This window comes from Carassius carassius, chromosome 44, assembly GCF_963082965.1.
Source record: "Carassius carassius chromosome 44, fCarCar2.1, whole genome shotgun sequence".
Taxonomy (NCBI): Eukaryota; Metazoa; Chordata; class Actinopteri; order Cypriniformes; family Cyprinidae; genus Carassius; species Carassius carassius.
Window position 1 is genome coordinate 16,465,098 of NC_081798.1, and position 14,294 is coordinate 16,479,391.

The 14,294-nt window shown below is 36.0% G+C and overlaps 2 protein-coding genes and 1 long non-coding RNA gene across 3 annotated transcripts; 2 read left to right on the top strand and 1 right to left on the bottom strand.

Annotated features, from left to right (window-relative positions):
• Nucleotides 1–36: 36 nt before the first annotated feature.
• On the top strand, nt 37–1,435 carry LOC132126808 (uncharacterized). The gene is made up of 6 exons (XM_059538320.1): nt 37–170; nt 253–366; nt 458–632; nt 742–890; nt 1,022–1,106; nt 1,185–1,435. The coding sequence occupies exons 1-6, from the start codon at nt 92–94 to the stop codon at nt 1,297–1,299; spliced, it is 717 nt and encodes a 238-aa protein (XP_059394303.1). The 5' UTR covers nt 37–91; the 3' UTR covers nt 1,300–1,435.
• Nucleotides 1,436–2,426: 991 nt separating this feature from the next.
• On the top strand, nt 2,427–4,170 carry LOC132126365 (galanin receptor type 1). Its single transcript, XM_059537575.1, has one exon. It carries the CDS (start codon nt 3,146–3,148, stop codon nt 4,145–4,147), a length of 1,002 nt encoding a protein of 333 aa, XP_059393558.1. The 5' UTR covers nt 2,427–3,145; the 3' UTR covers nt 4,148–4,170.
• Nucleotides 4,171–5,827: 1,657 nt separating this feature from the next.
• LOC132126710 (uncharacterized) lies at nt 5,828–6,359 on the bottom strand. Its single transcript, XR_009427438.1, has 3 exons — nt 6,315–6,359; nt 6,107–6,211; nt 5,828–6,021 (listed from the first exon to the last, which is right to left on the bottom strand). It is a non-coding gene; the product is annotated as an uncharacterized LOC132126710 (long non-coding RNA).
• Between the last annotated feature and the right edge of the window lie 7,935 nt (nt 6,360–14,294).

Consider the following 14,294-nt stretch of genomic DNA (forward strand, 5'->3'; position numbering starts at 1 on the left):
TTTAATAATAATAACAATAATGATTTCAATTATTGATTAACTGACTTAGCATGAAAAGCTTTATTATTAATATCCTGTGTTTGGCTTTTTGATGACTAAACCTTTTTTTTTTTTTTTAGCTAAAAGGGTCTCAGTTCCGAAGAGGGTAACTGTTCTTTCTACAGTGTCAGGTACATAAAAAGGTCTCAAACTTAATTATTATAAAATTATAGATAAAATGATGGTACTGCATTTGGTTATGTTCTGTCTTAGCTCCAACAGTTCATAGCAATCGTATCCTGCTGCCTGTTGTTGGTCAGTCTAAGCCACTCTGTTTCGACGTTCCTCTTCCTCACAAACTGAGACTCCTACAAGATTCAGCTTCAGGTTACTATGACATATATTACACATACTATTACTGCGAACACATCCTTTTAGAAGTCATCTGTTTCTTTTATTAAATGTTTTTGTGTCCTAGAGTTCTCTATGAATGGAGAATCCCTGACTGGACAAACTGGATTCAATCAAATTGCCTTACATTACAAAACAAACCATCATCTTACTATAAAAACAACGTCTATCAGATACCATGATGGCCAGAATCAAGTTGAGTTCTTGTGGGGCCAGGAACTGACTCAAAACAATACTGAGGGGTATATTAATACCTTTAAACTTTATGTGTTTTTACTGAACTTGTATATGTAATAGCTCTTTATTAACATAAGAGATAGAATTAATTCTTCAGCTTTTCTGTTTCATCAGCGTTTCTCTGATTCTACGGAGCAATGAAATAGACGTCACCATGGGAAATATTCACATCGTTATTCTTCTCCATAAGGAAAAAAGGGACATGTTTCTGTGGCCTGCTGTACAGCAAGAGTCAAAAGATGTCAGTTCGACAGGCGTTTTAGGTAAGAGTGCTTTACTTATTAAACATTTAAGCATGTATTAACAATTTATCAATCAAATAGTACATTTTGATTTGTAACTTGCTTTAATTATTAAACTACTATTGGTTAAATAACTGTGGATAATATTAAAGGAAAAACTGATGCTTCATATGAAGAGATTCAAGGATCACAAACACCAACTTTAAAGATAAAGGACCAGGAAGTGAGCGCTAGCTGGTATGTGATAAACAATACGTTCACTGCTGATTGTTTTCTCTTTTATACATATGTTTAATTTTATGAATGTGTCTGTAGGGTGGACATCACAGACTACAGACATTCTTCAAAGCCGGTTATCCAATGCTGGCTTGTCTCGTTCTACGCTGTGATGCAGAGGGACATTTCTGATTTCTCTGTCACTAAGCTGTAGAGTTCAAAGCTGGCAAATGTATTTCTATGTAAAACCCTTGCTGATGTTTTTGTTGAGTGTATTTTTTCTGTCATTGACAAACATGATATCTCTGACACACCTCAGCATTTCAATAAATTCATCAACATAAAAACAATGTGTTAGAATCTGGAATTTTATTTGAACACGAACACAAATGATCTCTCTTTAAAATCTTAATGACTAAATAATGTGCATTTTAGGATTGGGGTTTAATCAAATAAACCTTTCTGCCCATTAAACACTTAAAACATTTGCCCATATATGATATACATTATAACATGTAACATCTTTTACATTTAACATATTCATTACTAGCATGTCCAGGTGAAACAAGTGCATACTTGTTTGCATTAGCAAGTTTTTTATTATACGTTTTAAAGTTTTATTTGGAACAGCATGAAAAGCGGGGGTAAAAAAAACTTTATACATAGTCAAAATAACAACTATTCTAATTTTCTTTGTTCAGTCCTAATGAAAACTTTAAAAAAATTCATTAAATATGTGTAAGTCTTGAACATACAAATGCTTAAATGCATACTGTCTAAAAGGTTTATGTCATTAACAAGTCATGGTGATTCATTAGATTTAACCAAGACTTCAAGAATGTGTGTATTTGAGTCAGCTGTTACACAGACAATCTAAATTATGTACAGGACACTTTATCTCTATGTTTTGACCTTTGTCTTTGTGCTTTAAACTTATCTGATCACGTATTTACAACTTACTGTAACACTCCCTGTAAAGGAACTTGAAGCAAATTTAAGATTATGTAACTTATTTCTCAGTATTATTCAGGATTATTCACACACACACACACACACACACACACACACACACACACACACACACACACGCCTTGTTTCATTGTATGGTCAAAAACTATCTTCAAAATATATTTTGTGTTTCAAAGGCTCCATAGTTTGGAATGACCTAAGAGTAAATAAAATGTCAAAATTAAAATTTCGGGAGGTAAATGTGATTTAAGAGCCTGGGATACAAAGAATCCAAAGACAGAAGCTGGATGTTATATATCTACTGACTAAACTTGACAGTTCACCAAATGGGTGGTTAAACAAAGCTCTGTGTTTATAGGCACTGCGTCACTGCTGTCAGGTCAAAGGCCATTTGACTTGCCTCTCTCCGGCTGTTTAAGTTTCTGTTTGAAGCATGGCTTTTCACTCGAGATCTTTTGAATAATACCCTAGGAGTTCCAGCAGATTGATGCTGTGGATTATTGAGCTCATAGACATTGAATTTTTTAAATGAATCTTGAAGTTGAAGAAAAATCAGCAAATCTTTGGAATGCATCTGCAATCACTGATGTCACTAAGGCAAGTGCAACATTGTTATGGCTTTGCATCTGCCATATCTGTAAAGGAATCAGAGTGGAAATAAATCTGTGGAACAGCAAATAAACAACGATTTGAGGCAAATGTTTTGTTTCTCCTGAAGTGGAATAAACCAGTAGCAGTATTTCTGCACTTCAAGTCCTGCAATCATTAACTATTGATGCATTCCAGAGGGTTTTATCAGGACTACTGTACAGTACGATCTCTTCTGGACCTCACAGGAAAAACTACATGAATGGATAAGGATGTGCATTGTATAACCAGAGGATTGTATAACCAGAAATTTTTGAACAATTTCTAATGGTCTGAGAGACACCTTGAAAGAGAAGTAGTGTAGTAAAACATTTTCTTGCTTACAGTATTTGCTGCACAAATGTTGTAGAACTGTTTGTCGAGATGCATGGAAATAATGTTTGTATTTAAGAACCAATTACATTTTTTTAATCAGATTGTTGTTAATTGTTGGACACTCCATTATGGTTAATGGGACTACTGAGACGAACAGTTCTGGTCATGGACTGAGTGATGCTGAGCGAGTGTTGGTACCCATATTTGACAGCTTCATCCTGGTAACCGGGGTGGTGGGACACATCCTGGTTCTTATTGTCATCTGTCGTACGATGTGGCGAGGACATGGACAGCCCAGTGGAGGAAGGACAGGAGGACTCCAACAAACAAATGCAAATGGAACAGATGTTCTTCTTCTGTCATTAAGTGTGGCAGATCTTCTCCTCCTTTCCTGTCTTCCATACCACACAGTCGCCATTGCAACCCGTCACTGGCCGTTTGGAAGCTTCATGTGCAAGTCTGTGAGTTTCTTGAGTGCGATGTGTACAGCGGCGAGTGCCTTCACGCTTGCCACTTTGGCTTTTGCGCGGTACATCATTGTGGTCCATCAGTCAAAAGCATATCAATGGCGTAGACAGGGGCGTTTAAAAATAGTTGCAGGTGTTCTGTGGATACCAGCGGTCGTCTTGGCATCGCCTCAGTTTGCTTGGAGGACGCTGGACAACCATAAAGCCCTTGAGAACCTGGCATGTTTCAATTTCCTGTCTGACAAAGGCCAATTGGCATACGGAGTCTGCCACTTCCTACTCGCTTTTGCATTTCCCCTTGGGATCATTGTAGTAGCCTATGTCAAGATATACCATTTCCTCAAAACAACTAGACAGGGCCGCACAACTCAGACTGACCATTTGGAGCACTACCATGTGCATGTGACCAAGACATCTGCTTTGTTAGTGCTGGCTTTTGCATTGTGTTGGCTGCCATCCTATGGCTTAATGTTTGCCCAAATAGCTGAGGGTGACAAAGCGGCTGGTCCTTTACCTCACTTTGGACCTTTTGCTACCTTTGCTCGGATAATGGCAACCTCTTCTACAGTGGCCAACCCCATTCTCTACGTTTTTATGTCAGAGAAATTCAGGAAGGAACTAATGGACCTGGGTCGAAGAGTCTGTAGAAAAAGACCCTCCTAAAGTCATACAGTTAATAGTTGTTAATGATTGTTAATACTTACAATGAACATTTTGTTTATAAACAAATATGTAGAACATTTTCATGAGTGATCCAACATTGACCATTGGTTTGGACACTAAGGAACTTAGATCTGGTATTTTAATGTACCAATTTTGCAGCCTTATAAAATGTCAAGAGGAACCAAACAGCTGGCATTGTACATTGATTTAATAGTTTATGTTGGTTAAACTGCAAATTTGTCAAGGGCTTGGTTTGACTTGAGTTTTAAAGAGAACATGCACTCTTAAAAAAATAAAATAAAATGAAGGTTCTTATTGACATCTATGTTTCCGTACGGAATCTTCAACATCCAGGGAACCTTTACATTCCACAAAAGACTTAAGGAACGGAAAAAAAATTCTTTAGATTATAAACATGTTATTCACGCTCAGTAAAAATGGCTATTTTAAAAACTGATCACTGAAAAGTTCTGTGGGAAACCCCACATTTTTCGTCTGTGTGAAACCTTTATTTTAAAGATACCTAAAGAACCTACCTACCGTACCTAAAGAAATATTTGCTGAATTTGCAAATCTCTTTTGTGGTTGAAAAGGTTTTTGCTTGAGAGGGAATATTAAATCAGAAATTTAAAAGGGGAAGACAGCTTCTGAGAAAAACATATGTAATACCCAATTTTAACATGCATTATTTTGTTTATAGCTCTATGTTAAAAAATATATTTTCAGTATGGAGGCATAATTAATTAATTTACAATTACAATTAATCTAGAATGCGGCGGCAAGATGAATTTTTTATGAGCCAAAAAGAATGCACTTCACACCTCTGTTTATCAATTTGCACTGGCTACAGTAACAATAGTTGCTAAATAGCTAAATTCAAGGCATTAATGTTTGCCTACAAGACCACCACTGGCTCTGCACCCCTTTACCTAAATTCATTACTTTAGACTTATGTGGCCTCTCGAAGCTTGCATTCTCCAACTGAACATTGCTTTATTGTGCCATCCCAAAGATCACTTTCATGGACTTTTAGATTAAATGTTGCCTCCTGGTGAAATTACCTGCCCAACTCAATCAGCTGTACTATTGTTTACACAAACAAAAACAAAAAGTCAGCATATCAAGCAAACAATATATTAAGACAATTGTAAGTATGTCTTCCTAGGCCAGGTAGGATTAAACCATTGATGCATTTACTTAACATGAACCTTCAAAATCAAAAGGAAACACAGTTTGTCAACTCTAAAGCTGAGTGACAGTGAAATCAGAAATCTCTGTCTCCATTACAGCCTGGAATGGGACAAGCCAGCATTCCTGAACAGGAGTGGAATAGAATCTGTAATCGCTGACAGTCTCCCTACAATTAACAGACACAAATTAAATATTTCTAAACATACTGGGCAACACAATGTATTTTACAATTGAGTACAAAACATTTTATGGAAGGTGGAATGCATTTATTAACTGAATAATCTTCACATATGTCGGTTTAACATTAGTTGGTTACCTATTTATCCAAAATATCTACTTAATAACAATAAACAATTGTTGGCTAGCCAATGTAATGTTCTTTTAAAATGGTGGTCAGGTTTAAGATTATTAAAAGGAATATTCCACCCAAAAATGAAAATTTGCTGAAAATGTTATAGTTATATATAGTAAATATATAGTTTGTTCTTTCTACACTTCTATATTTACCCATCAGTATTGTGTTTGGGTCAGTTCCTGGCCCCACAAAATCTCAACTTTGTCCTGGCCATTATGGTAACTGATAGACTTTGTGCTCATTATTAAATGATGGTTAGTTTTTTAATGAATAGCAATTTTATGGAATCCATCTTCTTCACTCAAAGACTCTCCATTCATAGAGAAATCTAGGATGACCAGGAAACACGTTCATAAGACAGATGGGCTGTTAAATATATGCACATGTAGAACAGACATCTCTTAATGTCTAACCTGAAGCTGAATCCTGTAGGAGTCTGAGTTTGTGAGGAAGAGGAACATCGAAACTGAGTGACTTAGACTGACCAACAACAGGCAGCAGGAAACGATTGCTATGGACTTTTGGGTATAGAATCAAACTGTCATGAGTATTTCTTAAAATACGTGCATACTCAGTATTTATTTATTTTTTTTAATTAAGAAAAATAAAAATTTTATGTACCTTGCACAGCAGGGGGAGTAGTTGTATGACCATCTAAGACCAGCAGGGGCAGATCTAGAAAAATATTGATGGGGTGGCGAGAAGGGGGCAGGAATTTTTGAGGGGTGGCAGCATATGGCCGACGTATATATACTGAATTTAGTCACAGTTTTCACAGTTTGATGATAAATAGTATATGTGCACACTACAAAAGGGCACAGGCTATCATTTACAAACTTAATCTCATGCAATCAATGTCTTGCATTTGAAACAGTTCAGATAAGGAATAAGTGACCATACCCCATAAGCACCACCACACTCACTAATGCTTACAGTATGCATCGACATGTAATTATAAAAAGGTTCAGTGTTATCAATATGTCAATTTATTATAAGAAACACAATACTTTAATAGTCAATGACATTTACAGATGGGGAGACTCAACTGATTTTCTACTGTTTAATGTTAATCACCATCTTACTCAACCAGTCAAGAGCTACTTTTAGCCTTAGATGTTATATGAATATGGTCCCTGAAGCATAGGTTTTATTAGCTGACAATAATAATAAATAAATAAGCATTATAGGCACAAATACAAATGTACTTTTAAAATAGTTTTTGAAAAATTTGGTGTAATTGTTTTGGCAAGTTTAAATTAAAACTCTATCTATGAAAACTTGTGTGATATTCCTTTAAAATAACGTTTTAGTAGACCTTTTTAAAGTATATTTTACTGTGCAATTTCTTACATAATTTCTTCGAGTTAGACCAAACTTTTATTTTGGTGAGTTGTAGACAGAGTTTCTGTGTTTTTTAATTAACTATTATTATTAGCTATTAAGCCTACTTGACGTATAGCATACTCTACTGTGCAATAGTACTATATTTCTGTTTGAATTTCTTCAAGTTATACCGAAATTTTATTTTGAAAGGTTGTCATAAAGGCATTGCCGTTTCTGTCAGTCTGTGTTTACGATACGAATGAATGACAATAGTTTTATCAAATGAAATGGTGAAATCCTCTCATAGCGTGCTGGCGTGCACATGTGTAGCCTACATCATGTGTCAATATAGTGAAGAGCTGAAAACACCACGCGTGCTTCAGTGTGTGTGTGTGTGTGTAGTAGAGCACACATTCCCAGAGACGTGTATAACAACACCTTCAGGGCCGCTGCTGGCTAAATGGGTGTCCTAAGCAGGATTGTATTGTTGTTTCCCCCTTCCTCAAATATGATGATGAAAAAAAAACACCTACTATGGGGTGAAAAAAGAACTTTTTTTTTTTCATAGTGAATTTGCCTACACTATGTATTTTAACAGTGTTATTATTAACCAATCATTATTGCCTCATTGTTTTTCATATAATGCATTTTAAGACATTTTAAAGGCTATTGATGGCTTAGGTCTGTTATTATAGCAACAACAACATCATAAAAATATTACAGTATATTAATACTTCTTTGTAAATTATTATTTAAAGTAACAAAACCATGGTTAATTTGCAGTTACCATGGCTACAATAACGATGATTTGTGGTGTTATTGTTAAAACCATGGGTAATTTTCGTAAGGGAACCTGAAAAAAAAAAGTTTCACAGGAAGGTGCCTGAAAGTGATAAACGGACCTTGTTTTTACCTAAATGATTTATAATTTATTCTAATATATATTAAAAATGTATAAGGTGTGCATTGTAGCTGACACCTAAATGGACACATTACAATTGTTTTATGACTGCAAGTCTTTCTACTCAAATGCTACTGATAAGTTGTTACTTATCCTCACGCTTTTTAAAAGTGGGTAACGTTTCACGTAACTTTAGTAGACTACACCACTGTAACGTTAGTTATTTATCATCTCAAAGTCTGTGTTTTCATTAAAGCTTCATTTCTTGATAGATAGATAATCCATTTTTACCTCTTTCCTCCTGTCTCATGGTTCCCTGCTTCGCGCGCACTGAGAAAGTTTTCCAAACAAATCAGTCTCTTGCATACTGTCAATGGTCTCTTGCCGCTCTGGCGTCCTCTCGTGCTGCTGCATTCACTGCAGTCGGACATTGGAGATTCGCGCTCGTAAATTTTAAAATTGGCCATAAGTTTGTTTTAAAAGGTGACATGTGTAACTGATTGGCACACAGATCGTACACCAAACAGTATACTGTAAAGCAACAGTTATGACAGTATGTCAAAAAAAACAATGTATAATACTTTACATTGAATAACTTACAGGTTGGTAGAGGATCATAATTCATGTCTGAAAAAGATAAAAAGTATGGGTCAAATTTATCGATTTTTCTTTTATGCCAAAAATTCTTAGGATATTAAGTAAAGATAATGTTCCATGAAGATATTTTGTAAATTTCCTTCCGTAAATCCATCAAAACTTCATTTTTGATTAGTAATATGCATTAAGAACTTCATTTGGACGGCATTAAAAGTTATTTTTTTCAGTATTTGGATTTTTTTGCACCCTCAGATTCCACATTTTCAAATTGTATCTCATCCAGGTATCTCATCATTGTCCTATCCAAACAAACCATACATCAATACAAAGCTTATGATGTATAAATTTCAATTAAAAAAAAGAAATTACCCTTATGACTGGTTTAGTGGTCCAGGGTCACATTTGTCAAATTATTAGTCAAATCAGATTTCAGGGCCCATATTGACAAAACATCTTTCTCACAAAACAGTAGTTGCCCTGCATTATTATGTATATATACTGATATATACTGATATATATACTGATATATAGGGAGACGGAGCTTACCCCAGTCCGATCTTTTTTTTCCTCGTCTCAAGAAATATCCGCGTCCACAAGAAACCACAAAACAATGTAGTATACATGAATATATAAGAAAAATCCTTAGAGTTACAAATGATCTGCTCTTATCATCTGATCGTGGGCGTATCTCTCTATTAGTTTTATTGGATCTTAGTGCTGCGTTTGATACAATTGACCACAACATTCTTTTGCATAGACTTGAACACTTTGTTGGCATCAGTGGAAGTGCATTAGCATGGTTTAAATCGTACTTATATGACCGCCATCAGTTCGTAGCAGTGAATGAAGATTTATCCTATCGATCACAAGTGCAGTATGGAGTACCTCAAGGCTCAGTACTAGGGCCGCTACTCTTCACGCTTTATATGTTACCCTTGGGAGATATCATCAGGAAACATGGTGTTAGCTTTCACTGTTATGCTGATGATACTCAGCTCTATATTTCTTCGCAGCCCGGTGAAACACACGAATTCGAAAAACTAATGGATTGCATAGTCGATATAAAAAACTGGATGACGAGTAATTTCTTACTGCTAAATTCTGAAAAAACAGAGGTGTTAATTATAGGACCTAAAAACTCCGCTTGTAATAACCTAGAACACTGTCTAAGACTTGATGGTTGCTCTGTCAATTCTTCGTCATCAGTTAGGAACCTAGGTGTGCTATTTGATCGCAATCTTTCCTTAGAAAGCCACGTTTCTAGCATTTGTAAAACTGCATTTTTCCATCTCAAAAATATATCTAAATTATGGCCTATGCTCTCAATGTCAAATGCAGAAATGTTAATCCATGCATTTATGACCTCAAGGTTAGATTATTGTAATGCTTTATTGGGTGGTTGTTCTGCACATTTAGTAAACAAACTACAGCTAGTCCAAAATGCAGCAGCAAGAGTTCTTACTAGAACCAGGAAGTATGACCATATTAGCCCGGTCCTGTCAACACTGCACTGGCTCCCTATCAAGCATCGTATAGATTTTAAAATATTGCTTATTACTTATAAAGCCCTGAATGGTTTAGCACCTCAGTATTTGAATGAGCTCCTTTTACATTATAATCCTTTACGTCCGCTACGTTCTCAAAACTCAGGCAATTTGATAATACCTAGAATATCAAAATCAACTGCGGGCGGCAGATCCTTTTCATATTTGGTGCCTAAACTCTGGAATAACCTACCTAACATTGTTCGGGAGGCAGACACACTCTTGCAGTTTAAATCTAGATTAAAGACCCATCTCTTTAACCTGGTATACACATAACATACTAATATGCTTTTATTATCCAAATCCGTTAAAGGATTTTTAGGCTGCATTAATTAGGTAAACCGGAACCGGAAACACTTCCCATAACACCCTATGTACTTGCTACATCATTAGGAGAATGGCATCTACGCTAATATTTGTCTGTTTCTCTCTTGTTCCGAGGTCACCGTGGCCAACAGATCAGTCTGTGTCCAGATCAGAGGGTCACTGCAGTCACCCGGATCCAGTACGTATCCAGAACAGATGCTGGATCAGCACCTAGAAAGGACCTCTACATCCCTGAAAGACAGCGGAGACCAGGACAACTAGAGCCCCAGATACAGATCCCCTGTAAAGACCTTGTCTCAGAGGACCACCAGGACAAGACCACAGGAAACAGATGATTCCTCTGCACAATCTGACTTTGCTGCAGCCTGGAATTGAACTACTGGTTTCGTCTGGTCAGAGGAGAACTGGCCCCCCAACTGAGCCTGGTTTCTCCCAAGGTTTTTTTCTCCATTCTGTCACCGATGGAGTTTCGGTTCCTTGCCGCTGTCGCCTCTGGCTTGCTTAGTTGGGGTCACTTCATCTACAGCGATATCGTTGACTTGATTGCAAATAAATGCACAGACACTATTTAACTGAACAGAGATGACATCACTGAATTCAATGATGAACTGCCTTTAACTATCATTTTTGCATTATTGACACTGTTTTCCTAATGAATGTTGTTCAGTTGCTTTGACGCAATGTATTTTGTTTAAAGCGCTATATAAATAAAGGTGACTTTGACTTTGACTTTGACATGCCAGACCAGCATGTGGCGCTGTAATTCTGCCACACAGATACATTTAAAATGGAGAAGACATGGACTATGCTCATAAACCTTGCGCGTGGTACACAAACGAACATGGAACAATAAATTTATTAATCTTTGTTAATGTTACTTAATAAAAAGACAATCGTTCAGTGTTTGTTCATGTTTTTGTTGCTGTTACGTTGACGTAGCGGTGTCTGATTAGGAGCGAGACATGGGCTGATGACGTCATCGTTTCAGAAAATATACGGATTCGCCGTCCAGACGAAAACGCAAAACGCCGGATCCGTGTGGACGAAATGACTATCCGATAAAAAAAAATTGTGCGTATTCACAGAAACGCGTCTCCATGTGGATGGAAAAAAAGGAAAAAAGAAAAAAATTGCGGAAACCATCAATATGTTGTTTCCCTTTCAAACGGATTGTGGCAGGCGCCACTGATTGGGACAGCCTATCAGCAATCACCTTCATCTTTCCACAAAATGACTTCATGATATTTGATTGAATTGAAGTACAGTACGTACTGTATACACACATGCCCACACTCACACACACACACACAGAGTTGTCACACATAGATTGTGTGTGTGAGAATGGTGTTAGTTCAGCTGAAAGTATTTTCTTCTGCCTTTGTCTGTATGTCAATTTGAGAGGAAGGTGCTTAATACTGTCATTTAAATAAGCTGAATGTTTTTTTCCTTCTTTGTATGCTGACCTAAACACAGCTGATTAGCTGATTTTCTTTAATCATTATTATTTTCTCTTCTATGCTGCGTGTATAACACGGTCAGGTTCAGAGGTGTGTCAGAACATTGCTATATTGCCTTCTTTGCTGGTTTAGGTTTATTGATTTGATTAATGAAAAAAAACATATAAACTCACATGTAACCACAATTGTTAGCTCTTTTTCTGATATTACACATTAATGTAAGCTGAGCATTTGCTGTGATGTTCTTGAGTATGCAGAATGTTTAACACAGTCAGGTTCAAATGTGGGTGCAAAAAATCCATTAAACTCTAGCAGAGGTTTGTCAGAGCGTTGCCATTGTGCTATTGCCTTGTGGGCAAGTGAGAAATGTTAAATAAAGCAACATGGTAAAAAGATGAAAATGACTTGATTTTACTTTCAATTCATTTTACATTCTCCAAGGTATTGACATTTTTCATAACTCCATGTAGGACATTTCTGTACATAAATGTAAGCACTGTGGGAGTAGTAATGCAATATTTAGAAAATGTACTCTTGTACTCTTGATACTCAAGTACTTTTAAAAACAAGTACTTCAGTACTTTTACTTAAGTACACAACTGACTTTAGTACTTTTACTTGTACTTGAGTAATAAAGTAATAAAGTAAAGTAATAAAGCTGTGTACTTCGTCTGCCTATGTATATATATATATATATATATATATATATATATATATATATATATATATATATATATATTAGGGGTGTAACGGTACGTGTATTCGTACTGGACCGTTTCGGTACAGGGCTTTCGGTACGGTGCACGCGTGTACCGAATGACCGAATACAATATTTTGTACGCGGAACGTAGGTACATTTTCGTGTTTCCAAACGAACATATTAAGTGGCGGAAGTCTCCACGTTCAGCGCAAATCCCGCCCTGCAGCTGATTCTAAGGCCGGTGACACACTGGCTGCGTGGCGTGATCGACGAGCGTGGTGTTTCTGCTGTGTGTCAGTTGTGTGACGGCTGCCTCGCGTTTTCTGTGTCTTTACACACCAGAATCGTGCCTGAAGCGGCTCTGGCGCGCTGCTGCTACTGTAGGTGAAATAGAGGGAGGCCGCCGAGGTGCCGACAGACCAGGATCTTGTCTTCACGACAACAATATCTATACTTCATGTTGAGCATAAATATAAAGCCTAGGCAAAATAGACTATGTTTGACAGGTGGAATATGCCAGTGTGTCACCGGCCTAAGGTCTTCAAAAGGCATCACGCAAGTGTGAACATCACTACAACTAGGAAAAAACGATTGTAATTCAAACGCAGCTCCCGTCGGCATTTAAACAGACCTTTGCTCTTAATTCCGATCGGTCCAATGCAATAACGAAATCTGAGCAGGTCTAAAAACAAACTGTTGATGCTGGAAAAGTGATATATATTTTTTAAATATGAACAGGCATACAAGCTGGGATTGGTAATGCTGCACTGTAATCATAGTTATTTATTTATATTTTTCATTATATTTTATTATATGATATTGGTTTGAGACTGAGAGTATTTTATTTAGTGGAGAACTTTGCAGCAGTATTTTATTTCTTTATATATATATATATATATATATATATATATATATATATATATATAATTAAAAAGTATTTTAAAAAAAGTGTAAACAAATTTAAAAAAAAAAAAGTTTATAGTAATAAACAACCTGCAGTTTAATGTTTGCATTTCTTTCCCTTACTGTACCGAAAATGAACCGAACCGTGACTTTAAAACCGAGGTACGTACCGAACCGTGATTTTTGCGTACCGTTACACCCCTTATATATATATATATATATATATATATATATATATATATAATTTCTTGTTATAATTTCTTGTTATTAATTAAGAGCTATTACATTTGTCAATTTCAATAAAGGTGAAAAATTATTTGGCTTACCACTGGGCTCTAGTAAGGCTGAAATATGAAAACAAAGACATGCATATATCTGGCATTTATTTGGAACATTTAAGACAAGGAATGTTTATATTTATGTCCACTTTACACATACAAATGCATTTTCAGCTTACCCAATTAATTACACACATCCCCTTTACTAAAAAAGATTGCTACAATTTATTCATTAAAACATGCAGTAAACATCAGCAAAATAAGTCTTTATCATCAATGTTCCCTCTTTTTTTTTTGGGGCGGACATTTCGGGCACCTGAGCAAAAACATTTCTTTATACCTTGCGTGGCTCACAACTTTTACATTTAGGGTGCTATTTATATTTGATTGGACCCTTGATATAACTAAATGATGTACATTACAATATAATACACTGCCGTTCAAAGGTTTGGGATCAGTAAAGTTTAAAGAAGTTTCTTACGCTCATCAAGGCTGTATCTATTTGATTTAAAAAAAAATGTATATAGATATATTATTGCAATTTAAAATAAACATTTTTCTACTTTAATAT